The sequence below is a fragment of the Camelus dromedarius genome, chromosome 11 (genome assembly GCF_036321535.1).
Source record: "Camelus dromedarius isolate mCamDro1 chromosome 11, mCamDro1.pat, whole genome shotgun sequence".
Taxonomy (NCBI): domain Eukaryota; kingdom Metazoa; phylum Chordata; class Mammalia; order Artiodactyla; family Camelidae; genus Camelus; species Camelus dromedarius.
This window is the reverse complement of record NC_087446.1, coordinates 10,640,150-10,666,858: the sequence shown is the minus strand read 5'-3', so window position 1 is coordinate 10,666,858 and position 26,709 is coordinate 10,640,150. Positions and strand designations below refer to the sequence as shown.

Here is a 26,709-nt window from a genome sequence, read left to right as displayed (position 1 = left end):
GCCCATGAACGTCGGAGTCATGGTTTGGGATTATTACAACCACAGGCCTAAGCGGCCTGCTCTGAGCCAGCCAGCCGGATTCAAGTGCACTGCCTTCCCTGCCCCGGATCGGAGGAGCGGGTGAGTAGCTCGGCTGGGCCGCCAGCCCCAGCAGCTCGGGGAGGGAGGGCGCCCTCGTGTGCAGCTTGGGCCCCCGTCTAACAGGGGACCTCGGAGAGCAAAGAGCCCTGTGTCCTATGGGATAGCCACATAATGTCCGGGGGCACAGTGGGCCGGTGTCATGGGCGGTAAAAGAACTTACCAAAGATAAAGAATGAAGATAGAAAAGGAGTTTATTACGGTACGCTGCCACGGGCAACAGGGGGCCACACAGACTAGAGGTGCCTATGTGAGCACCAAGGGCTGGTTATCGGGGCTTTTATAAAGTCGGGTCACAAGGTGCCCGACTGGCTTGTGCACAAGTCTCTGATTGGTTGCTGGTGAGGGAAGAAGATTAGGGTCCGTGAAGGGCGGTGGGGTTTATGACTGATGAGGTGGGCTGAAACAAGCCAGCCTGAGCTGCTGTGAGGTTAGGCATTCCCTAAGGCTACTAGTTTGTTAGGCCAAACATGCCCTGTAAAGAATGTACTTTATCTTTTGAGGAATCCCGGGCAGACATCTGAGAGCCCAGGAATAGGCCTTTGTTGGACTTTGAAGGAAGTCAGTTGGCCCCACACATCACATCTTCCACTTTCCCCATTTCTAAGCATACGGTTCAGTGGCATTAAATACACTCACATTGTGCGTTCATCCACAGAACTCTCTTCATCTTGCAAAACTGAAACCGTCCCCAGTAAACAACAGCTTCCCCTCCCCTCCTCCCCAGCAGCCCCTGGTAACCAGCATTTCTACTTGTCACCCAAGGGACCTCATGTTAAGTGGAATTGCACAGTATTCATCCTTTTGCGACTTGCTTAGTTCACTGAGTGTAATGTTTCCAAGGTTCGTCCGTGTGGTAGCTTGTGTCAGAATTCCCTTCAGTTTTAAAAGTTGAATACTATTCTAATGTATGTATATACTGCAGTTTGTTTCTCCAAGTTCGTGTGCCTGACGTACATTGAGGCCAAACAAACTGAAACGCTGGAGCAGAAGAAGACTTATTGCAGGGCTGAGAAGGAGGACAGGGGCTCGTGTTCAAAACCCCCAAACTCCCTGATGGTTTTGGGGGAAGAGTTTTATAGGCGCAGTTTGGTGGGAGGGTCGTGGGATTTGTGATCTTCCTCTGATTGGCTGGTGGGGCGGTAACAGGGTGATGTTCCAGGAATCTCAGTCATCAGCCTTCTGGTCCCAGCCAGTCTGGGCTCCACGTGCTTGTGCTCAGCCTGAAGTCACCATCCTCCACCTGGGTGGGGGCCCAGCTCCTGCAGAAGAACTCGGAGAGCTGTGTCAGACTGTGGTACAGGGACAGGAGGAGGAGCTGGGACCCTGCTTTATTGCCGCACGGTTGTTTCCTGACTGCTTTTCCCTTTGTTCCGCGTGCCTGCATTCCCTAGTTAGTGACTGTTTGAATCTGCCTTTGGAACTCAGGGAAGGTCTAGGAGGCTGAAGCCTTTTTCCTACAAAAAACTGAGGACACGGAAAGGCTTTTGTACCAGGGAGGGCCCCACAGGGTCCTGCTCTGTTTCAGTCCCCCCTTTTCTTTGATACTGCTCAATCTTGAGGATTAACAGGTGCCGGCAAGAAAGGGAATAGAGTTCTGGCAAGAACGGTTATTCAGAAACTCAGCAGAGGATCTGTTTGTGGGGGAACTCGGTTTCACGTGGACACTTGGGTTGCTTTGCACCTTTTGGCTGTTGTGAATCATGCTGCTGTGAACATGGCTGTACAAATACCTCTGAGCCCCGGCTTTCAATTCTTCTGGGTATATTCCCAGAAGAGGAATTGCTGGATCGAATGCTAATTCTCTTTTTAGTTTTTTGTGGAGCCTCCATATTGTTCTCCACAGCAGCTGGACCATTTTACATTCCCACCAGCAATGCACAAGTGTTCTGATTTCTCCAAATCCTTGCCAACACTTATTTTCTCTATTTTAAAAATAATTGCTGTTCTCATGGGTGTGCAGTGTTGGGGGCCAAGCCCTCCCCCTGCTCATCCCCAGGAACTGAGACCCTAGAGACTGCCTTAGGCTGGGGAAGGACGCTATTTTGCACAAGCTTGTCCGGGTGTCATTTCTTCCGATAACCAGAACACATGAGCCCAGAAACCAATGGGTGGGGTAGGAATGCCACTTCTTAAAATTATACCACATGCCCTCCAATTTTGTTTTCCCATTCCATGACTTGAGGTTCTAGAATGGTTAGCTTAGGATTCCCCACCACCATGAAGAAAAATAAACCTTCCACCAGCTCACCCAGTTCACCTAGTAATTACAAAATTGGGAGCTGAAAATGTCCACTGGCCTTTAAAAAAACAACACAGCTCCATTGAGATAAATTCACATACCATACAATTAAAATGAACAAGTCAGTGGTGTTTAGTATAGTCACAGAGGTGAGCGATCATCACACTAATTCCAGAACACTGTCATCACCCACCAAAAGAAACCCCACACCCGTGAGCAGCCACTCCCCATTCCTCCTTCCCCCAGCCCCCAGCAGCCACCGATCCACTTTCTGTGTCTGCTCATTTGCCTCTTCTAAACATTTCATACAGATGGAGTCACACACCGATGCGGGCCAAGGATGAGATGCAGTGGACACCTGTTGCTTTTCCCTGCCCCAAATCCTCTCTCTGCCTTTTCTGGGATCAGCACCCTTTTGTTTGAGTAACTGCCTCTCCTCCAACCTATGTGGTTCTCGTGGGCATGCTAACCAACAAACCCCTTTAAACCCACCACCCTGTTATGATCTGAATGTTTGTACCCTGCCCCAAATTTGCATGTTGGAATCTTGCTCCCGGTGTGAGGTCATTAGGGGGTGGGGCCTTAGGTTATTAGGTCACGAGGATGGAGCCCTCAGGAATGGGATTAGTGCCCTTATAAAGGAGATCCCGCAGAGCTCCCTGGCCCCTTCCACCAGGCGAGGACACAGTGAGAAGTCAGCCCTCACCAGAAGCTGACCATGCTGGCCGCCTGACCTCAGACTTCTAGCCTCCAGAACTGTGAGCGAATGTTGTTTACAAGCCACTCAGTCTGTGGCATTTAGTTCTAGCAGCCCAAACGGACTACAACACACTCCAAAACACAGGGGTGGTCATGTGTCCTCAGCTGGGCCAATCAGATTCCTTGGCGGGAATCAGAAGTAGACGAGAGGGACAGATGGCCGAGTCACCTGATGGAGCAGCCTCGGGAGTCGGCCCTGAGCTCCTGACAACGGCCAGGCTGCTGCTTCCTGTCCTTTCCCAGCCCTGCTTGTTCAGCCGTGCCTTTCAAGCTGGAGTAGCCCCAGAGGCCTTCCAAACAATCCTCAAGTTTAAATGAGCCCAAGAATCAATTTCTATCACTTGCAGTTCGAAGGACTTAATAAAATCACACCTCCGGGCAGCCCAAGGTGTATGATCATCGACTTCCTAATTCTTCCGCAACAATGATTGTGGCCAGGCCTGGGCCAGGGCAGGGTGACCAGGAGCTTCTAACTTCCTGCAGTCAGGCTGATTAGAAGGATTGGCACTACCCTTCGTATTTAGATTACAAAAGTGAAAATGTTGTTTGTTTGTTTGTTTGTTTGTTTCCTTGCTTGTTTGTTAACAGTAGAAATGCTCTAAGCCTTTGACAAGTGTAACCAGGATACTTTTGAAATCCCTCCCACTGTATAGTTCCCTTTATTGGTAAGTTGTTCCCCCAACCCTGACCCCATTCACCAGTGACGACACCTTGGTGCTCACTCTCCCCAGGAATAAGAACAGAGGACGTCTTCAGGGTATGGGAGGGTGGAGGTGGGAGAGGAAGCATCCTTCCAGGATTGGGAGAGAAACAGGCAGAGAAAGAAGTCAGCTGCAGCTTCTCCCCATCATGGGCCAACTCTATGGTGGAGATGGGATAAAAACCAGAGTAGCATGGTTGCGGGCAGGGGCAGGAGAGGCGTCCTGAGAGAGGAGAAGACATGTGGTTGTTTAGGTGGAGAGAGGGGCTGAGACACGCCTCCCTCCCCTGCCTGAGTCCAGCCCTCCCTCTGCTCTCTGCAGTCCCCCAGGGCCTGAGTCAGGAGATAGACTGAGGGCTGAGGGTCAGGGGGCTTCACAGAGACATGGGTATGTTCCCAGGGCAGACTAGGTGCTGGTGCTGGAAAGGCGGACCCTTGCAGCCAAGGTGGCACCACCGAGCCAGCAGAGAGACACCAGGGGACGTTTCACCAGGAGGAGGCATTGGGCAGCCAGCAGGAGGGTGGGGCAAAGGAGGCCAGCCACACCCCAGAGGGCAACACAGGGACTCCAAGCCAGATGCCACCTCAGGGCACGGCAAACTTTCAGGGGGAGAGAAGAAGCTCTGGGTAAATGGAGTCACTTGTGCTAAACCCACAACAGCAAAGACTTAGAATTTAACCTAACTGGGGCTCCAACCGCCCAGGAATGCAACCTGGAATCAGTCAGCCTGGTGGTCAGCACTGGTGGGGTGATTCCGTTCCCCTGAGGAGGTGACCTTGCCTGAAACAAGGCTCTCTTTGCTAATTATTTCCTTTTCCTTCCCCTTTCCACCTTTATGAGCCTTTCCTTTCCTGCAGCTCAACGAGCCCCTTTCTACTTGCTGGATGGGAGGCTGCCCAATTCACGAACTGTCTGAATAAAGCCAGCTTGGCCTTTTACACTTACTCAGCTGAATTTTTGGTTTTTAACACCCTGATAGAAAATGTGGGCCTGAGTTTGCCTGACACTCACTTGCAAATGACTGACCTCGAAACCACGCCCCATAAAGTTGAAAAACACATCCTGATAAATTGGGAATTTGACATTAACACATACACATGACTATATATAAAACAGATAAACAAGGACCTATTGTACAGCGCAGGGAACTGTATTCAATACCTTGTAATAACATATAATGAAAAGAATCTGAAAAAGAATATATATATATATAAACCCATCCTGAAACCGTGCCCCATAGGGTTAACAGAAACTGGTGACTAACAGAAATTCTTTAGCTGGAGATACGGAACAGCAGGTAAGGGAACAACTTGTTAAAAACTCCTCCGCTTGGCACCTGCCTTCACTGACCAGGCTCGCCTTAATTATTTCTTGGCTCCTTACCTACCTACCCCTTTAGATAACTCTGACGTATGGTCACTATAGTAACAGGGGGAGGATGGGTTTAAGCTGTTTTCCAGGAACGCGGAGTTGGCTCCCGTCCAGTTCAAGCCGCTAAGGTTGGTTGGAACCACCGACCCGAACACTGGGCCTGCGCAGGTGTCCAGTGAATGACCGTTTGACATCAGATGGCCGAAAACTGCACCCTCGGAGCCTCCGCCTTTGAACGCGCAGCCCATCAAGAAGCACGTGATTCGGTGCGCCTGCGCAGAACCCTGATGCCCTCACCTTTCCCCATGCCTAAGACCACCCTGCTTCTTTAGCCCATAAATATCTCAAGCCCCTCGCCTTCAGGGAGGCAGAGCTGAGATTTGTTCCATCTCCTCACTTGACTGCCTTGTGCATAAACTCTTTGCCACAAATCTCGACAGGGGGCAAAAGAATTTGGTTTGGTAACGACTTTACCTGAAAGACTGTTCTACCTGCCGAGAGATTGAGGTGCCTTAAGGCAAGGTATTTTTTGTTTGTTTGTTTGTTTCTTTTCAGCAGGTCGGGGCCCTGGGGGAGGAAGGTTGGATGTGTTTTAGGAAATGAAGCATCTCCACCTTCGTGCTCACCTGGGTTGCAGGGCTTGGGCTTTTCTGTCTGACCACTCATGCTGGTTTCCCGCAGGTGACAGATGACTTGCTCGTGCAGCATCTCTTGGGGCTATTTGTAAGAGCTGCTGCAGTAAACAGCCCCCAGCCCAACGGCCGGCCCCTTCCTGAGCTACCAGCACTGAGGAGAGGCCACAACATCTGGTGTATTGTCAGAAAACACAGCAGGGGCCCCAGAGGGCGCAGCTGCCCCAGCCAGCCACCTCAACCCCTAGGAAAGCCTCTGTTCAGAGCAACCCAGGGCGCGGGAGGCTAGGGCACCAGAGCTGTAAAGTCCCCCTCGAGTCCCAGCTCAGGGCCGTCCAGCCTCCCTCCTGCCCACAGGGCCCAGGGAACAGCAATCAGCTCCCACCCTGCAGACCACGCCTGGCTGGGTGGGCACGCCTCCCACCAAGCAACAGCCCCCAGCGTGGCCTCAGGGAGGTCTGGGGAGAGGGCCTGGGCCCTCTGGGCGTGTAAACCACACAGCCCCTAATCCCAGTTTGCACACACACGGAGGCACACATCTCATCCCAGGACTTCATTAGAGGCTCATGCCCACAGCCATGGGAGGCTAGGACTGGGGCTGCCATTTCTCAGCTGTGTGACCATGAGCCAGCCACTCATCCTTTCAAGAGCTCAGTTTCTTCATCTGTAAAATGGGAGAGACAGGACCACAATCCTGTGTCTCAACTCACTGGGGCCAGATTGGTTTTCAGATTTTCCAGTTTTGTGGCTTTTTAGAAAGGTGCAGACATTATATACCACGTAGCACCGCCAGAAGCCCTCTTGTGATATAAACCCTAAAGTTGGGGTGGGGGGTTGTTGTTGTCTGTAATGCAGTTGTCGGACTTGAGCTTTGATTGCCAAGGCATGCAGTTCAAAGATGGTGATCTCCAACGAGCACACCCTCAGCCACAGGGCCAAAGAACCAGGCCCCTCCCCAACTGAGGCGCCTTGGTTTTAGAGATCTTGGTTGACTTCAATCACGGACCATTTGGGTCACTTGTTTTCTGGCTTCCTGCACTTTAAATTCCCGCTGTCAGGTTTTAAATTCACCAGTAAAGTGTGAGCCCTCAAAACCCTAGGCCCCCACCCTCAACCCCAATAAAAGCAGAACCCCAGGCCCTCTTGCTGGTTTCCTCTGTCTCTTTCCCTCCCTTCGCCCCGCCCCCATGTGTGGCCCAGATGTGCCATATCACTTCCAGGTCCTGTAATAAACTTTTATTTAATTAATTAACTAATTTAGAATTGTCATTTTCTTTTATATAATTTCCAAGTTCTGTAAGTAATAAACCTTTTTCTTTTTTTACTTTGAAAAAGGTACATTTATTGAAGAAAGATACACTTTTTTGGCATCAAAAATGTTAAAGCTGCAATTGCAGACTCAAATATTTGGCAGCAGATTCATTTTTTAATTAAAAAAATTTTATTGAAGTATAGTCGATTTACAATGTTTCAGGTGTACAGTAAAGTGATTCAGTTATATATATTATATATATATAAAAATAATTGTTCAGACTCTTTTCCATTATTGGTTATTACAGAATATTGAATATAGTTCCCTGTACTGTACAGTAGGTCCTTATTTTTAAATATAATCGTGTGTATCTGTTAAACCTAATTCCCAATGTATCCCTCCCCCCAAATCTTTATTTATTTTTAAGTTTTCTGATGGTTATTGCTGACGATTATTAATCCCAATGAGAACCACAGGGGCTGGTCCAACCACAACACTGGTGGTCGATAGGCTGAGACCTACCCTAAACACCGTCCTTGGTCAAACACTATTCATGTTTCTGCAGAGAAACTATGAATATGCAAATGAAGGGGAATACATCAAAACTATACACTTGCACCACTTCGGGTCAGGTTCTACCAGCCAGTGAATTATGAAAAAACGTTTCTGTTTTCAGAGACTTTCGCATTTTGCAGTTACAGAAAAGGGCTATTTGACTTCAACGTCACGCACCTTGCAGGGCGGGATGCCAGTGCTCGTGGCAGGACCGGTGATGAACTTGTTGGATGCCCATTCCACGCCAGGTGTTGCCTCCCTCACTCCTGGGCTCTTCTCGATAGTTCTTCGCCACAAGGGCTAGTTTAATACTCATTTCACAGATAGAGGGTGGAGGCCAAGGGCAGTCACGGTGATACCACTCAACTTCAGAGTCCTTGCATGATGTAACCACACTGGTTCTGCCCGTCGACTGAAATAAATGCGCAGCCTAAAATTTGAGAGTTATGTTTTATTTGGCGGGAGGACTCGAGCCGGGATGACAGCCTCTCAGATCGCTCTGAGGGACTGTTCCCAGCAAGTAGGGGAGGAGCTAGGATATATAGGAGCTTTACAACAAAGACCAGGTGGTTGGAACAATAAAAGATTGCTTGTTATCTAAAGAAAACCAGGCATCTCAAGTTAAAGAATTTAGTGCTTTTCTATGTATGGCAGGAAGCAAACATTTGGGCTCATTGAATTCATTCCTTTGACAAGCACCTAGCTATCTAGGGCCAGTATCTTGTCCTTTCTTATTCTGAGTCCCCTCAGAGGGCACCACTGTGAGTGGCTGCCGAGGCCGGGCTGCAGGCTTGTCTTCACTGGGGGGTGGCGGCAGCCGCTGATGCCTTGACGGTTTCAGCATTCTTTGTTTACTGATACGGTTTGCAGTATTTCTCATTCATATGCCCTTTGCACAGCTGGGACAGGAAGAGGTGACGCAGGCCTGGCTTGGAGTCAGCCGTCTGCTTCACTGCACATCTGTAAGCAAGAGACCAAAAAAGGAAAGTGAAAGTACAGCCATTTCCCAATAAGCCCTGCGGGCTTCCTGCAAGCACTGCCTTGGCCGTTGGCACTTCTCTGCCTGCCTCATTTAACCTGGACCTAGTTTTGCAATCAGGGCCTTTCCCGGGTGAGCAGAACCAGCTGGAGACTCTGCACTTCATGTTGGGCCTCCTGCAGCCCAGACGCTCACGAGCCCCCGCTGGACCAAAAGCCCCCGGAGAGGTGAGCACAGAGGGCCCTCTGGACCCGAGGCCGCAGTGAGAGCTCCACTGAGGAGACCCAGGAGGGAGGGCTGCCTAGGAGCCTCTGCTTCTGAAGGACAATGTGCCCACGGGGTTGGCCACTGGTACTTGGTTTGGGAAAAAGAGCTGTTGTTTCAGGACCCACCGCCAGGGGTTCAAATCCCCAATTATTAACGTCAGCTTGGGTCTGAAGCTCAGCTTCTTGATATATCAGGATAGGAATCTCTCCCTCAGGGGTCGTTTGAAGTTTAAATAAAAACCTGATTAAGAGTACGATTTGACCAACCCAGTTGCAGCTTCCCCTCCCTTGGCTGGGGACCCCAGGGCCCTAGACAGGGAGGGCCTGGCCCCCAGAAGACAGGAGACGTCACCAGGCAAGGGGTTTCCCCAGCTGTTCTCTACAGGAGTGGTTTAGGTTCCGCGGCACCTGAGGTAAACTTGCTTCCCATGTTTCCAACCAGAAAATCCTTTGACTCCCGGTGACACCGCTGATTCTCCCACGGACAAAACGATCATGGATTTGGTGCTGCAGAGTCTGCCGGACAGCCAGGCAGGGTAAGAACGCAAAGTTGGTGTTGGTTCGCAAAAGTAACCCAGAGAGCTTTTTCCCTGGGGAAAGGGCCACTTCCGCAGAAATACTCTAGGATCCTCACGACATGCGACAAACGTTCCAGGGGTATCAGCTGGAAAGTGCGCCCTGTCTTCCCACTGGTCTCCATTACACATAAGAGAATATGAAGGACAGCATGGCTCAGTGACAGAGCGTGTGCCCAGCACGCACAAGTTCTTAGGTTCAATCCCCAGTACCTCCATTAAAGGTAAATAAACAAATAAAAACCTAATTATCTCCCCCCACCAAATAAATAAGTCAATAGATGAGGATATGTTCTCCTAGGGGAAAAAAAATATTCCATGGGCTACACTAAGTATTTTGGAGCTCAAGTCAAGTTCTAGTCGAGTACATGACCTTGGGCGACAGGACTCCAAGGGCAGAAATTTCCCCCTCAGGGCCTTCGCTTTGTGAAGTTCACATATCATCAAAAAGCCCTTTGCTGTGACCGCATGCATGAATTTAAGCCAAGCTCTCAGTTCATCAGCAGATGCAGCATCACCAGCCTCGGGCTCAGTGCGGGCAATTGGTACAAATTTCCTGGGTGAATTAGGCGAACTACACGTATCGGGCCTCCCAAAACCAGACTGTGGTTTTCACTGCGTAGGGAGGCATCGCTGCCTAACGTAGGATGCATTTGGTTTAATTGAAAAACACAGGAAGCCAAGCTTTCATTAACCGATGCCTAGTTAATGACAAAACCTGGTTAATGTACAGCGGTGTTGTCAGTCTTTGCAGCTACACATCCCTCTGTGGTTTCTCTTGGTGCCTAGGAATCTGAGGAAGCACAGAGATGGGGCGGGGGCCCTGAACTGTGGCTATTCATTAATTCATTAACACTAAAGTGTTTCTTTGGTAGTATATTTGGTTTCTAACGTTTTCCATTGAAGACTTTGCATACGTATGTGTGCCCGTGCACGTGTGTGTATGTGTGTTGTGTGTGTAGAAAGAGTTATTAAAAGGCACGTGTATTTTGACCTCAGTGACCTCATCTCAAAGGTCAGATGAGAGAAAGAGCAGAAAATACTGAGGGTCTGGAGCTCTGAATCCCTCTTCAAAGCTCCACGTCTACCGCACACCTTCCCCTGGGTGAGGGCCCTGCCCTCTCTGGGCTTCTGTTTCCTCCACTGAGAAGTAAAGGAGGAAGCTCAGGTCTTCCCCAGGGCCCCTCCGGCTCTGATTGCCTCCTTCAGGCCAGGGACTCTGTGTTATCACCAGGCCTCCTCACTCGCCCTGAAGGACACGCACCAAGGGCCCTTGGCCTGAGAAAAGTGCCTGAAGAAACAGGCTCTGTTCTCCCCCTGATACTGGTCTCCCAGGGAGGCCACACTCGGCTGGGCTGGCAAAGGTCCCTCAATATTGCCCTCTTTGAGAAGCTGGGGCACGAGGGCCCAGGGTCCCCTTGTCCCTGACTTCTTCCATGAAGAACCAGGTCCATCTGCTCCAGAGATCGGGTAAGGCTGGCCAAGTGTCAAAGAGAAAGTTCAGAACTCTCGTGCTCATTATCTCAGCCCTCAGCATGCTGCGCAAAGGCACAGCCCAGCAGCTGAATTCAAGATCTTCGAAGTGGAGGATGCATTACACAGTAGGGCGCCTCCTCCGACTGTGCAGGTACAACTCCAACCCCCCACCAACACCTGGGCTTCTCTTTCCTCCTGATTTTCCCAGATCTTTCCTCCCAGCGATGAGTCCCAGCTTCCTTATCTTGATTAGGATCTTAGCACTTTCTCACTGGCCCTCCTTGGTGACAGTTCCATAGCCACTTTGAACAAGGTTAAAAAAGTCCCTCAGGAATGAAATTCGGTGCAGTCACCATGGAAAACAGTTTGGAGATTCCTTAAAAAACTAAAAATAGACTTACTCTAGAATCCAGCAATCCTACTACCGGGCATATATCTGGAGAAAACTCCAATTTGAAAAGAGACGTGCACCCTGGTGTTCATGGCAGCACTATTTACAGTAGCCAAGACATGGAAGTGACCTAAATGTCCATCAACAGATTAATGGATAAAGAAGATGTGGTGAAAAAATATATGTATGTGTGTGTGTATGTATGTATGTATGTATCTACACATAGTGGAATACAACTCAGTCATAAAAAAGAATGAACTAATGCCATTTGCAGCAACACGGATGGACCTAGAGATTATCATACTAAGTGAAGTAAGTCAGAGAGAGAAAGACAAATACCATATGACATCACTTACATGTGGAATCTAAAAAAATGACACAAATGAACTTATTTACAAAACACAAAGAGACTCACAGACATAGAAAACAAACTTATGGTCACCAAAGGGGAAAGGGCAGGGGGAAGGAATAAAGTAGGAGTTTGGGATTAGCAGATACAAACTACTATATACAGAATAGATAAACAACAAGGCCCTACTGTACAGCTCAGGGAGCTATATTTAATACCTTATAATAACCTATAATGAAAAAGAATATATATATGTATAACTGAATCACTATGCTGTCCACCAGAAACCAACACAACATTACAAATCAACTATACGTCAATAAAAATTTTTTTTTAAAGAAGGGAAAAAAAGAAAAAGTCCCTCAGCACAAACCCACCTCCTCCATCTCTGGCCAAGGTGTTTCCCCCATTTGTCCCTCCAGAAGCCTCTCTTATGTGTTTCTTTTCTTCATGAAGCCAGCAGCTCTCAGCAATGCTCTGGGGCTTTTCATAGTCAGGCCAGAGGTAACGGAGGCATCAGGGAGATGCGGGGAGACTCTAAATTCTGTGGCAGCAGCAACATCGAGAAACCACGTGGGTCTGACTAGGCATCTGGCTTTCACATCTGGGAGACTGAAGCACCATCTTTATTTCACACATCTACAGGAGTAGGGCTGACATTCCTCCATGTGAAGATGGGGAACAAGATCTGTCAGCTGAAGAAAGAATGTTTCTGGAAGAGTTTCCCATCTTGAAAGAGGAGCTAGAAGTGGACATCGGCAAGCTCTGTGCCCTGGCAGACAACGCTGACACCACCCACAGAACATCTGCCAAGATCAGAATGGTGGCCAACTCCATCACCGTGGTCTCAGGAGCCGTGAGCATCCTAGGCTTGGCCCTCGCTCCAGCAACAGCAGGAGGAAGCCTGCTGCTCTCTGCAGCTGGGAAAGCTTTGGGGACAGCAGGGGAGGTCACCAACATCTTGAACGATGCTTTGGAGAGCTTCCGCAATCGAGAAGCCCAAGGGAAGGTCAGTGGCCTGATGCCCACCTGTGGCCAAGACGTCAGGAAAACTGGGACAGACTACATCACGGATGCCGGAAAAGTGGTCCAGATTTGTGCAAGCGCCATCAAGGATATCCAGAAGGACATCCGTGCCTTTCAGACAGCCAGAGCCCACCCGCGCCTGGCTGCTGCCGCCAAGCATCTCCTGACCACTGGCCAGGTCTCGGCCCAAAAGAGCAGGCAGGTGCAAAGGGCCTTTGAAGGTACCATGCTGGTGATGAAAACAAATGCTCGCTTGCTGGGTAGTGTGAAGGCTGGCTTCTCCCTTGTCATGGACTTGGCTTCCCTCCTGAAGGACTGGCAGAGGCTGAAGGACGGAGCAAAAACAGAGCTTGCAGAAGAGCTCAGGGCCCAGGCTTGGGAGCTAGAAAGGAAGCTGACAGAACTCACCCAGTGCTACGAGAACCTGCAGCAGAAGGTGAGGCTGTGGCTCCCCAGGGGTGGTGCTGGAGGGAAGAGGAAGCCTTGCCTGGGGCTTATGGGCGCCAGGGTTGACGGGAAGGGTGCTGAGCATGGAATTTTCACAGATGTTCCCGCGGATGTGGGGCATACAGTGGCCCTGAAGGTCCAAACAGTATCAATTACATCTTGAAGATAACAGTGCCGGTCCTGGGCAGATCTGGTCATGCCTTCTGTTTCTCCCTCCATGTTCCTTGAGGTCCATGTGCCCGGAAGAGGGTCTTCCCAGTCATACAGAAGAGGCCACTGAGCCACAGGGGATGTCATGGAATGAAATGTGTTCCCCTAATATTTATACGTGGCAGCTCTAGGCCCCAAGGTGACTTTTTGGAGATGGGGCCTTTGGGAGGTGACTGAGGTTGAATGAGGTGGTAGTGGCAGGGCCATAATCCTATGGGACTAGTGCCCTTATAAGAGGAGGAGGAATTGTGTCCATGTTGGTTCATCGATTGTACCAAATATGCCACACTGATGAGGGATGTTGAGGGTAGGGGAGTATATATGCGTGGGTGAGGAGGGCTATGTGCCAACTCTGTATTTTCTGCTCAGTTCTCTGAACCTGAAACTCCTCTAAAGAGTGAAGTCTATTAACTAAAAAAAAAAAAAAAAAAAAAAAAAGAGGAGGAGGAAACACAGAGGGCTCTCTCTTCCTCTGGCTGCACAACAGAAAGGCCATGTTAGGACAAAGCAAGAAGGCGGCCGCCTACAAGCCAGGAAAAGTCCTCACCAGGAACTGAATTGGCTGGCGCCTCGATCTGGGGCTTGCAGCCTCCAGAACGAAGAGAAAGTACATTTCTGTTGTTTAAACCCCCAGCCTGCAGTGTTCTGTTATGACAGGGAGTGTCTGTACCTTGCCAGGTGCCGGCAGGGAGAGTCAGGATGACAGCTGGGGAGCCTGACTTCCGAGCCTGGGCCTGGATCTCCACGCTGTGCACCCGGAAGACTTCTGGAGCTTTCCTCTGATTGGTGTTTGTGTTTCTTTCCAGAAACTCTTGCAAGAAAAAAAGCCTATGAGCTCATCTTCAGAGGGAACCATGGGAACTGTGCCTCTGCCCGAGGCCAGGCTTGAGGAAGCAGGATGCCCGGTGACAGGAGAGGACACAAAGGCAGTTGAGCCCAAGGGCCTCTGAGTGGAATAAAAGGGGATCAGGGTGGGGGTGGGCACGGTTGGCAGAGGAGATGCCTGGAGGCTTACCAGCTGGGAGGTCCATGAGGGGTCTGAGGGCACTACCAGTTAGTGAGTGTCACACAGTCGCCAGTGGAGTTCAGTCCCTCCCCGCCCTCCTTCCTTCACACGTGTAACTCATTCCCTTGACTTCCGCCCCCCCACTCATTCAGTTGCATGCAGTCAGTTGGCTAAACACACATGGTTCGACGCTGAGCTCTGCATTAAGCACTGACCTAAGACGGGAGGGTTCCTGGGGTGAAGGGCACATTGTGTTCTCTCTTATATCAGCTCACCTTGTGTTTCCTCTGGGTGCTCCTCCTCCCCAACCTGGGCAGTAATTACTGGAGAAGATCCTGGGTTTGCACATAAAAGGATGTCACAGGAAGGGGCCCCTCTGTCCACCCCACGACACAAGTTCTTGGAGCCTCTCAGGACCCTGGAGGCTGTAGGACCGCTCCTGAATGCCCAGTTCACCCCTCTTACACATTTTTTGTTTGTTTGTTTGTTTTTATGTTTCAGCTGCTATTTTAAAAGGAGGGCATGAACATTAAATACAACTTCTTAAAATTCAGGAAAGTGAAAAATAGGTGGAAAAATAATGCCCCAGTCCAGGGTGACAACTGCTGGTATTTTGATGTAGAGGTTTTCTTCCTGTGCTTGTCCTGCTTTGGGCGTCACTGCTTGCTGGGGACCCCCCCTCAAGGAGGCACTGTAAAACATAGATTTCTTTTCTGTAACCCACTGGGTTTTCTTTCTCTTTCATTCTCAATCCCTTCATTTGACTACAGATCTATAACTTTCATTTTGCTGTGTTTACTTAGCAATGTTTTCTACCATTCCATGTTCCACTTCATTTTTTACAGATATTTTTTATGCTGCAAAATATTCTCTTGAGCCGACATACATGCTTTTAATTAGACATATATTAGTCATCACTTCTTTAAGTGGCCCAAACCTATTCAAACTGGCTTACGCAAAAGAGGAATTTATTGGCTTCCATACTTAAAAATGAATATGTATGTATATGTATGACTGAAGCATTATGCTGTACACCAGGAATTGACATAACATTGTAAACTGACTATACATCAATTTAAAAAAATATATATGTATGTATGTGTGTGTGTGTGTGTGTGTATATACATATATACATACACATGCAAAAAAAAGCGCTTAGGGGAACAGTGGGCGTCAGGTATGTCTGGATCCTGAGGATAAAAATGATGTCATCAGGCGTCTGTCTTTCCGTTTCTCAGACACGCTTCCACCAGGTTCAGGCACTTTGGCCTCAGCATCCCCAGGTGCGCCCACTCCCAGCTGGGGGCGCCCAAGTAGAAAGGGGCGGGGCAAGAGTCCAGGGACCCACTCTGATTGGTCAGGACTGGGTCATGTGACTTTGCCTGCGCTGCTTGCTAGGATGGGCTACAGGAACTGCCTTCGGATCTAAGGGTTTTAAATCCTTGCGATCCCACACCGCAGCCATGTGCTTCCTGTTTTGGTTGCTCTCATTCCCTTGTTATGAGCGAAACCGTAAGTAAACAGCTTTCGCCCCTTTTAATATTTTCTCTTAGTGTGTGTGCGCATCCTCGAAGTTCCAAATAAACACGATCAATAATAATACCTGCATGAAATATGCAGTCGCTAAACTTGGGAGGGGGGAGTCTGCTTGTTCTGTGAGAAGTTCGGAAGAAAAAAAAGAAAAGAATGAATCAGAGGAGATTAGAGACTCACCTCTGATACTGATTTGCTTGGTCTCCTTTCTGAGTTTTGGTTTCTTCAAGCCACGAAGTAAGTGTAGCCTGAATAAAATCCAGGACCGCATCTGGGCGCAGATTTGCAGCGCCTGGCTCACCGCAGTCCAGGAGAAAATACCCTTGAGGGAAACTCGAATCTTTACTATTGCTCTGAGCCAGCATCAGAGGGGGCGGGAGAACCTTAGGTTCACTCGGCTTCTGCTTCTCTCATTTTTAGACTCTTCCAGGAGGGGCAGAAGCTCAGAAGAGACTTTCCTCTTCCCCTGTGTCTCCAGCCCTTACTTCCCGACTCACCGCCCAAGCAGCCCTTCTCTTTCCCTCCCTGAAATGCCTTCAGCCCCCAGCTGCTTCCCTCTTCGGATCATGTTCTGCTGGTGAACAAATGGCTTTTCCTCGTTTTCTCTCCCCACTAGTTAAGTCTTTGTCCTCCTCCAAGAGAAGGCATCAACTCCCCGTGGTACTCAGGGCAACCCCGCCCCCACCACTGTCCCCCTCGCCCTTCTGGGTTGAGTGGGGTTCTGCAGGGGCGCCCCTGAGGCGTTCCAGGCCCCTCCACCACGGTCGGTCGGGCATCCTGGGAAACCTATCAGTTCTGAGGTGTGATCTGTGTTTCTTAAGAGGAGGAAGATACACACATTCACATGCCCAGGTGAGAGGGGAGCCTTCTGCCAGCAGATGCCCCTCAGTGCCGCAACTGACACAGTGCAGAGCTCTTCCAAAGTGTTGGGCCTTCCAGAGTGGCCAGAGAATTTGTCCCGCCCGTGCTCAGATCTGTGACTGCAGCAGACAGGGGTCAACAGTCCAGCTCTTGACCCGTCCGCCCACACCGCAGGAAAATCGGGGATCTCAGTCACTTCGCTGAACCCCAGGATCGCTGGGGAGGGGGGAGCTTTGGGAACCTCTCGGATCCAGCTCCAGATCCCTCAGCGCCTGACAAGCTGGGGGTGGCCTCCAGGGGCCTCTGTGTGTCATTTCAGCCGGTCCAGGCCCACTCTTACCAACCATACGCTTCAGCTGGTTCTTGAATTTGTGATGAAACATGCAAGCTATTATCAGCTAGAAATCACACAACCTCAGGTCTAAAATCTAACTTTCAACCGAAAGAAGACAGAAAGGCCATTGTGTTCTAGGCAACGTGTAATGTTACCTTCAAAGAAATAGCAGTCTGGGGGGAAGTATATTCCAAAGCAATCTGAACCCTTTCTTCGTCTCTCAAGAAGATGAAAAGGTGTGTGTTGGGGGGAACCGGGATGAAGGGAGAGATTTTTTTTTTTTAATTGAAGTATAGCTGATTTACAATGTTATGTTCATTTCAAAAGATATTCTTAATGCATACTTATAATTGACTTAGACAAAATCACAGTGGAAAACTAGACTTCCTCTCTCTGATGGGCAAGTTCAAGACCATGCAGACTAGTCCTGTTCAGTATGGGAGCCACTAGCCATGTGGCTACTGAGCACTTGAAACGTGGCAAGTCCACAATGAGATATGCTGTATGTGTAAAATGCACATTGATTTCAAAGACTTAGTGTGAACAAATACATAAACTATCAGATTAATAATTTTAATTGATCACATGTTGAAATGATAACATTTTAGATATTGCGTGAAATAAAATATATTATCTTATTTAAAATAATAAATAAAATAATAAATAATTTAAAATCCATTTCACTTTTTTTTTAATGTGATGAGAGAGGATTTATAATTACATATGTGGCTTGCATTGTGGCTCTATTGGACAGCATTGATGTAGACAATAAAATAAGAAAGATGAAGATAATTTGAATGATGAGCTGGGTTTGTGGGGGCCTAATAATAGCGCCTTTTTTCTCTCACCTGAGTTCAGAACCAGGGAAGGAGTAGACGAGGGGTCGGAGAGGTGGGATGACATCAGCTTGATTAAAGTTGTTGGAGGAAGTGGCTTTGGGTTGGCCGGTCAAGTTGGCTTGCTATTACTCCCTTCCTGAATTAGATGGTCATACCCCCCGCCCCCCACCTCTGCCACGTGCAGTACTCAGTAACCTCCCGCCACCCTGTGCTAGGAGCACAGCATCCTGGATGCTCTCAGAGGGTCGGCAGGTCCCCAGCCAGGGCTTCTTCTGGCCAACCTGCCTACCATGTTGCTCACTCATTCTTCCATGGAGTTGGTAAGCAAGAGGATGCCGAGAGGCTTGGCATGTACTTGGGTGGAATCCCTCCATAGGAAACAGGGAATTAGTGATTCTTCCATTACTTCCTAACCTTCTTTTAATTAAGCATTGGACTTAACCATAAGCTCATGGTCAGCAGGTGGCAATCAACCGTCTAGCAGAACAAACCTGCTGTCTTCAGCGGGCTGCTCCCTGGGTAGCAATCACTTCTGCTCTCTGAATCACCCTGGGTCTACTGCTGGGCAGCAGAAAGTTTGCTGCTGAGAAGATTTGAAATTTGTCAGATCAAAACATGAATTAACCCCAACGTCTTGCTCTAACCAGAGATGAAAGTACACTCTCTTCTCCCATCCCCCGTCCCCAAAGCTACCAAGCCGTGTTCAATATAGCTCTTCAGAGATTTTGCAAAGAGATCAAGATTTAGCACAAAAATATTCCAAGAGTAAATGACCAACAGTAAGAAACTCCATATTGCGTATGTACCCGCTTCCATTACAAATTGCCCAGGGAGAAATACTGAAATTTGATCTTGCAAATTAAAGTTTAAAGGAATTAGTCTAAAATCAAACTGCTTGTCTGAAGTATCTGAGTTTCTTATAATGAACACATAAAAAGTAAACAGGTTTTGAACACAAAGCTGAAAAGATACAACCTTCATCAGTTTCTAGATGAATTCTAAAAAGTCAGTCTCAGCTCTCCTGGATCAAAAGAGCTTTTCCTGAGAACTAATAGCATGCCAGAATTCATCCTGGGACGTGAAGATTACAAAACGAACATCCATTGGAGACTCTCTGAAGACTTCCATCCTTGGTTTCTGTAGCTCTGCTGTCCTGCTGAGGGTTGTTATGAAGAGTCTGAAGCCAGTGAGCACGGGGGCCCAGGTCTGGTAAATTTGCTAGGTGTGGCCTGGTGGTACCGTTCTGTAACCATTTCCTCTTTTATTTCTAGAAAGATTTTTTTGCACTTTATTTAAAAATATTTGTTCTGTTCACATTTCTGAGCTTTCTTCTTTGGAGATTCCAATTAGCATAGTGTTGGAGTTTTGCCTTTATTTCATACATTTTTTGATGATCCTTTTTAGCATTTCATTTTCACTTCATTTTGCTCATTTTCCTCATCTCTGTCTTTGGTGTTGCTTACTTGTTTTTTTTTGTTTTGTTTTGTTTTTTTTAAGTCGTATCTCTTTTCCCATGTATGAATTCTAAGAAGCATTTACTTTTGTGATGGATTTTACTTTTCTCTCTTTCCTCAGCTTCCACCAGTTTCCAGTTAATTTCCTAGTTTGTCTTTCTGTACCTTCCCTTCTCAGATCTCCATTTTACCATCCTGTGTTGTAGGGGAAATTGCTTCACTAACTTTAAAAAAATTAATTGCAAGATACCTGTTCACAATTTTCATCAGCTTTTTGGCTTCACTTTTCTGGTGAGTGTTCTTTATCTGCCGTTTGTATTTGTTGTTGTTATTACTAGCTTTCTTTTTTGACTTGTAATATATATTAAAAAATTTTTTTTTTTAAATGGAGGTACTGGGGATTGAACCCAGGACCTCATACATGCCAAGCATGTGCTCTACCACTGAGCTACACCCTCCCCACTATTTTTTTTATTGTGGTAAAATCTATATGACATTAAGTTGACTTGTTAGCCATGGCATTAAGCACACTCACATTGTTAGGCAACCATCACCACCATCCATCTTCAGAACTTTTTCATCTTCTCCAACTGAAACTCTGTCCTCATTAAACACTAACTCCCCATCGCCCCACCCCTCAGCCCCGATAACCACCCTTCCACTTTCTATCTCTATGAATTTGACTCTTCTAGGTGCCTCAGATCAATGGAATCATACAATATTTGACTTTTGTGACTGCCTTATTTCACTTAGTTATATCAAAATAAATTTCTAAGCTCAAGGTGGAACTACTCCTGCCTCAGGTGCCATGTTGGCAAGCCGAAACTTTGATAACTTTCCTTGTCCTGTAAATGGTCCACTTGACCAGAAAGTCATCCGAACTCCAGACACCAAGCCAACTCTGGCTCTTCTTACCCTAAATAAGGTTGATGGTGGGGCCCCAACCAATCAGATGTTTTCTGTTTTTCTCTTCCTTGTTCTTTATCATATAGAAGCTTCTGGCCTTCCACCCCATTTTGCAGTTATCCCAATGGTCACTGTCTGCTTCATGAAGTGTTAAATAAAGTTCATTTGTATCACCTAAATTTTCTTCTTTAATCATTTTTTAGCAGTTAGTGTAATGTCTTCAAGGGTCATCCTTGTAGTTGCCTTGTCAGAATCTCATCTCTTCTTAAGGCTGGATAACATTCCACTGTATGGATACACCACTTTTTATTTAGCCATTCCTCCGTTAATGGACGTTTGAGTTGTTTCTACCTTTCAGGTATCGTGAATAATGCTGATACGAACACGGATGTCCAAATGTCTGTTCTAGACCCTACTTTCAATTCTTTTGGTTATATACCCAGCAGTGGAACTCCTGGATCACCTGGTAATTATAATTTTAATTTTTTTTGTAACTTCTGTACCCTTGGCAGTGGCTGCACCATTTTATATTCCCACCAGCAATGCTCAAGTGTTCCAATTTCTCCACAGTCTTGTCAACACTTGTTATTTTCTGTGGTTTTTTTGGTTTTTGTTTTTTATAATAGTCATCCTTACAGGTGTGAGGTGGTGTCTCACTGTGGTTTTGATTTGCATTATCCTAAGTGATTAGTGATGTTGAGCATCTTTTCATCTGCTTATTGGCCATTTGTATGTCTTCTTTGGAGAAATGCCTGTTCAAGTCATTTGGCCATTTTCTGGTTGGGTTTGTTGTTTTTTGTTCTTGGGTTAATATTTTTTTGTGTGTGGAGACCTTGTGTTTGTTGCTTTTTCTCATGGGCCAGCTTTCTGTGGGAGATTCAAATAGGGGAGAAGCCTGGGCTGTGTTCTAGGCTCACAGAAGTGTTCTTTCTGGTCTAGGGCTTTCTGCGTGAGTTTTCGGCCTTTATTTCTCTGCAGGCAACAGAGTGGGTCAGTTTTCAGACTATTCACAATGCATATCCTTTTCTCCTTTTCTGTCTCGAAGACAAACTGCTTCCTACAAACATGCCCTGTCTCACTGTGTTTCCTCATTTAGCTTTATAGTCACTGCTTCTTGGAACCAATCCAGGGTGAGTGAAAAATTTATTCTTACTATTTTAAAAAAGAGGCTTTAGTTTGGCACTTGGGGAATGCCCTCCCCTTGAAAAGGCACTTTTTCTTAAAATCTGTAATTATTGGCGTCCTCTCCCTCCTTTTCTCCAAAAGCCCTGTTCCTTCCCTTTGCTTTTGGCATCCTTTTCATCAATTTTACTATTTTTCCTACTTTCTGATAGATGATAGGTGTACCATTTCCTTTGTTGCTCTGGATAATTGCCAAGAGAAGAGACCCTAATGATGTGATCCACTCTTCTTCACCAGAAATTCTTGCCTGAGTTTCTGAGCATCGTCAGATTATAATGGAGATAGGAAAGAGACTTGCCATCAGAGGAAAAAGACTTTGGTTTCCCCTCTGCTTCTCCTGCCTCTTGGGCAACTTCCTCAGAGGGCCTTTAAAGGGTTCCTTTCATCCTCAGGTCCCTGTATGAGGGAGGCCCTCCTAGGGCTTCCTCCTCAGCTCTCTTCCCTCTTCGCAGCCACCGTCTTCCTTGGACTTCACGTTTACAAACTCCCAGGTCTGAGTCATTAGGTCTCAGCTCCGTATGAAGCCACTGCCTCTCGGAATGACTGTGGGGTCTGTTTTCTTCCTTAAGAAATGAAGCTGCGTCTCTTCTGGCCCAGGACCCCTTGTCCCCTTAGAGGGAGAAGCGCCAAGCAGCCCTCAGAGACACCGAGACTACAGCACTGGCGGGAGTCCACCCGGGAAACCCTCCCCTTTCCTTGGGAAATTCTCTTGACCGCAGTGCACGGTCTCGGCCAGCAGAGGGCGACTCTGGAGACGGGGGAGTGACGGGGCCCTGACTGTGGGTGATCCCAGTTCCTGAAGTGAAGGTGAGGGTCCGACGTCCCCACCCGTGCCCTTTTCCCATGAGACCCTGCTTACGCTCCTCCTACGATTACAGACATCTCAGCCGGGTCCCTTAGCTACAGGCACCGAATTTTGTGAACCAAAATCAGAATATATAGTCAGACCTGGATTCAACGTTTGTGTTCCCCACGCAGAACACGCAGGGACTCTCAACTAGCAGGCTTTTGTGGTCAGTTAGGAGGTCATCATCTGGTTGTGCAGTCAGGACCCCCAGCAGTGCCTGAATGTGGCCTGGGTCCAGCCACGCCGCCTGACTCAGCGGCCCTTGACCGAGGTATGTGCACAGGAGACAAGGGCGATGGGAAAATCAGGAAGCGCATCTCCTGGCTCAGGCCTGAATCTCCAGAGCAGAGTCTCTGGCAAAGTGGATTGAATGATGTGGTTTTGGTCCAAGAGAGCCTTTTCTTCGCGGGGGCTCTGGCAGAGGAGGGAGGAGAGATGCGGGCGGGCGGGCAGGAGGCAGAGGAGCTGGGCCACTCCTCGGGGATGGAGGAAGGAGCAGAGAGGGACGAGGGTCCCACGCATTCCCGGGCTGGCCTGGAACAGAGTGGCTCCTCGGTGTCAGGGCAGCTAAACCAGAGGAGTAGGACGCCCTCTTTAGGAGAAGTGAGGCAAAGCAAGCTGCTTCCCAGGCAGCGAGATTTACTCTGAACTTTCCCAGCAGAAGATACATTTTAACTGCAGAAATGTGATGGAAGACAAAGTAGGAGGACTTGAGAAACTAGCTCGGAAAGTGATGAAACACAGTCGGGGGTCGATTTCACTCGAATCCTGTGTATACATCACAAAAGTCTGAAAAGTATTTCCAGGAAGGAACCAGGCCCATGTCTGGGGATCGGCACTCCTGCCTCAGTCCAAGGGGTCTCCCGCCCCCAGCGTTTGAAGACTTCATTCTGCATTCCCTGCCTTAGACCTGTTCACTCCCCCGCACCCCTTCCCGATGAAGGCAAGTAGAGTTCTCGCCCCCAAGATCTGTTCTAGGCCAGGACAGGGGAGCTGGTCAACCACGGTTCTATTTTTAATTTTTTTGGGGGGAGAAGTAATTAGGTTTATTTGTGTGTGTGTGTGTATATATATATATATATATATATATATATATATATATATATATATATATATATAATCTTTTGATGGAGGTACTGGGGATTGAACCCAGGACCTCGTGCATGCTAAGCAAAAACTCTACCACTAAGCTATACCTTTCCCCACTCAAACATCATTCTAGACGTCAGAAACGTAGCATTCTGAACTACGAGCCCTTATTCTAATCTGTCCCCAGCATTTGTCATTTACCAGGTATGTGCTGATAAGTAAGCAGAGGCTTTTCTCCCCTCGAGAAGCTGTTCTGGGCCACCACACTAAACCGCCTGCGACATCAGCTGAAACCTAGTCACTGGGCCTGTCTGTGAAGAATGTAAAAAGCGAGCAAAGAAATAAAAGGCAGAATTCCTAAAGTAAGGTGACTCGAATCCGAGTGGAACAAGTATGACAATAAATAATAATAATATGAATAGCATAAATAAGTAAAGGGTATCAAGCTGAGTGAAAAATCAGATTAGAATCATTTTCTGCCTAAGGAGCGATCCTGAAATACAGCGCCGCAAAAGGCCACACTAACAGGTGAGAAGAGCTTGCCACATGTAAATTTTAAAGAAGATGACACTATTAATATTTAATAACAAATTATCCAACGTTTGTCTTCCTAGGTGCTCCAGTGTTCTCTTCACTGAATGCCCTTCTAGACAAGTTGGAGACTTTATAATGATAAAAGAAACGTGATAAAGATGTCTCTTTATTGCTTTCACCTTATTGTTTTTGCTATGAAAGCAGCATGTGATTCTTATAACAAAGTGTAATAAGACAGGCAGAAAAAGGGGCTCGTGTGGGTCCCCTGCCCCCAAACTCAACACCCCGCCCCCAAGCTAAGCCTGCTCACCGCTTGTTGTACCTCCTTCCAGAATTTCCCCCTCGTCCTGTACCACATATTTAATACTCTAAAGAGAATCAAGATCATATCCTTCAACTTTTTTTCTTTTACTTAATACATCCTGGATCTCTTTCCAGGTCAGTTCCTATAGAAAAGCCTTGTTCTTTTTCAGGTCCGTCAGCCTTTATTTTATACTGGTATATTTTAAGGTAACCAGTCTCCCTTCGTGGGCATTTCAGATTGCTTCTGTTTCTATCCACCACTTCAAGGAACTTGTGTCTGTTTCCCTGGGGACGTGCCATTGTGTCTGCGTGGAGTGAATTTCTGGAGGGAGGATGCTGTCTTGGGCATGTGTACTTTTTATGCTGGGAGAGACTCCACGTCAGCCTCCCCTAGATTAGATCCTTTTATGCTGCCACCCAGTGTCTGAGGCTGCACCCGCCCGTCTTGCTTTCTCAGCAGCAGAGGATGCTTTCGTTCTGTTTGCTTTTGCCAATGTGATCAATGAAAGGGTGTCTTATGAGATCTACATTTGCATTTTTTTAGCTATTAACGATGTGAAGCATCTTTTCATGTATTTATTGGCCATTGTATTTCTTCTTCCGTGAAGCACCTTTTCGTGAGAAATACCTGTTTACAGAAAATGAGAACCGAGTGCTGCTTGAAATGTTAAGGGTTTTTTTTTTTTTTTTTGGTTTAAAAATTACTTCTCAAGTCTTCAAAAAAGAATAGGCATGGAGGTGGCATGGGAGAGCCATGTTCCAAGGAGGGGAAGAGAAGCTGGGTCACATTTATTAAGCACATTAAAGACTTAAAAAAAAAAATCAAAACAGCATCCCATGAAGATGGGGCAAACATAAGGAAATCTGTAAGTTCTTTTGTCTTTTTTTTTTTTTTTTTTGGCAGCAGACGGGGGTGGGGAGGTAATTAAGTTTATTTATTTATGTATTTAATGGCGGTACTGGGGATTGAACCCAGGATCTCGTGCTTGCTAAGCACAGGCTCCACCACTGAGCTATACCCTCCCCACTATAAGTTCTTTTAAGCTTTCAGAAACTAAGCCATTCTCAGGCCTCATAAATTGTCCCAGAAATAGAAAACGCAATATGCTAGTGAGTATATTCCATGAAGCAAATATAACACTAATAAAAAACACACCTTGATTTCAAGGAAAGACAACTATAGTTCATTATCATTTACGTCTCTAAGATGAACACCCTGAAAATATAATATAAATCTATGACATATGCAAAAATCTGCAGTGACAAAGTTGGGGTTTTTGTGACATATAAGGATAATTCAATGTATGGAAATTTATGTACATAATATACCATATTCATGGGATAAATAAAAAAGGAAAATTATGACCATCTCATTAGAGTCTGAAAATTCAGCACCTACTCCTAAGAAAATACTTAAATCCAGGAAGGAAACAGACTGCCTCATTATGAAGAGGAGTGGTTTTTGTGAACCAGCTGCCATCACTAGAGTCAATTTCATAAAATTAAATAATTTAAGAATTCAAGCTAACCCAATAAAGTATGAAACCAGAAAAATAAGTATTGAAAAAGTAGGAAAGAAAACCAGCCTTCGGTACACATGAAATATTCATCCCACCACTATTACAATCAGTAAAAGTTCAGCAAAGCACAAGGGATGCATTAAAAATGAATAATATTTCTGTCGAGTAATAAAACAAGTTAGAGAACACAGCATTATCAGATGTTATTCACAATGGCCTCAAAAAAATTTGAATTACCAAGGAAATAATGTTAGCATGAAATGTGAAGCAACAACGAATTGTTCTTAAAAGAAACATGAAAACCAGAAGTCCTGGGAAGCCGTACGTGTCGCTGGGTAGGCAGACAGCAGACCCTGGATTTAATCAGGATGGATCCTGGGACTTTCTCAATGGCCCACATTGGCAGCAGGTGACTTCCTTCAGCAAGTGTAAGTAGAAAGACAGGTAGCCCCCCAGCCCTTGCAGGGAGTTCCTGCACGAAGCCAGAGAGCAGAGGGGGCCACGGGGCCGACCACTGGCCGGGCCATTGGTCAGAGCGGAGGCTGCACCCAGGAGAGCCGGTGCCGCTCTATGAAGGACTCACACGGGTGACAAAAACATCAAGACCCCAACGGGTCACAATAAGGGATTGTTTCTATAAACACGAGGCACATCCCCTCTTGCTGAAAAAGCACAGAGTCCTCAAAAAATCCTTACGACAACCATGTAGCAATATGAAAAATATTTGCCTTTTAATACTGCATTTCATTCTTTCCTTTTTAACGGAGGTGCCGGGGATTGAACCCAGGACACCGTGCATGCTAAGCATGCGCTCTACCACTGAGCTATACCCTCCCTGCAATACTACGTTTTAAAAAATAAGACACAATTATAAGGTGGTAATTGAAGACGTGAAAAAGAAAGGGCATTGGAAAAACAACTGAATAAAACGA

At 47.1% G+C, this 26,709-nt stretch overlaps 1 protein-coding gene, 1 long non-coding RNA gene and 1 other non-coding gene across 3 annotated transcripts; 2 read left to right on the top strand and 1 right to left on the bottom strand.

Moving 5' to 3' along the window:
* The first annotated feature begins 96 nt into the window (after positions 1-96).
* On the top strand, positions 97-17,777 carry APOL6 (apolipoprotein L6). Its single transcript, XM_010989923.3, has 5 exons — positions 97-120; positions 8,550-8,856; positions 9,338-9,431; positions 12,332-13,148; positions 14,176-17,777. Exons 3-5 carry the CDS (start codon positions 9,391-9,393, stop codon positions 14,317-14,319), a joined length of 1,002 nt encoding a protein of 333 aa, XP_010988225.1. The 5' UTR covers positions 97-120; positions 8,550-8,856; positions 9,338-9,390; the 3' UTR covers positions 14,320-17,777.
* A 2,005-nt stretch (positions 17,778-19,782) lies between these two features.
* On the bottom strand, positions 19,783-19,855 carry TRNAA-GGC (transfer RNA alanine (anticodon GGC)). Its single transcript has one exon. It is a non-coding gene; the product is annotated as a tRNA-Ala (tRNA).
* A 1,665-nt stretch (positions 19,856-21,520) lies between these two features.
* On the top strand, positions 21,521-26,709 carry LOC135322519 (uncharacterized). The gene is made up of 3 exons (XR_010383118.1): positions 21,521-22,291; positions 23,625-23,948; positions 24,035-26,709. It is a non-coding gene; the product is annotated as an uncharacterized LOC135322519 (long non-coding RNA).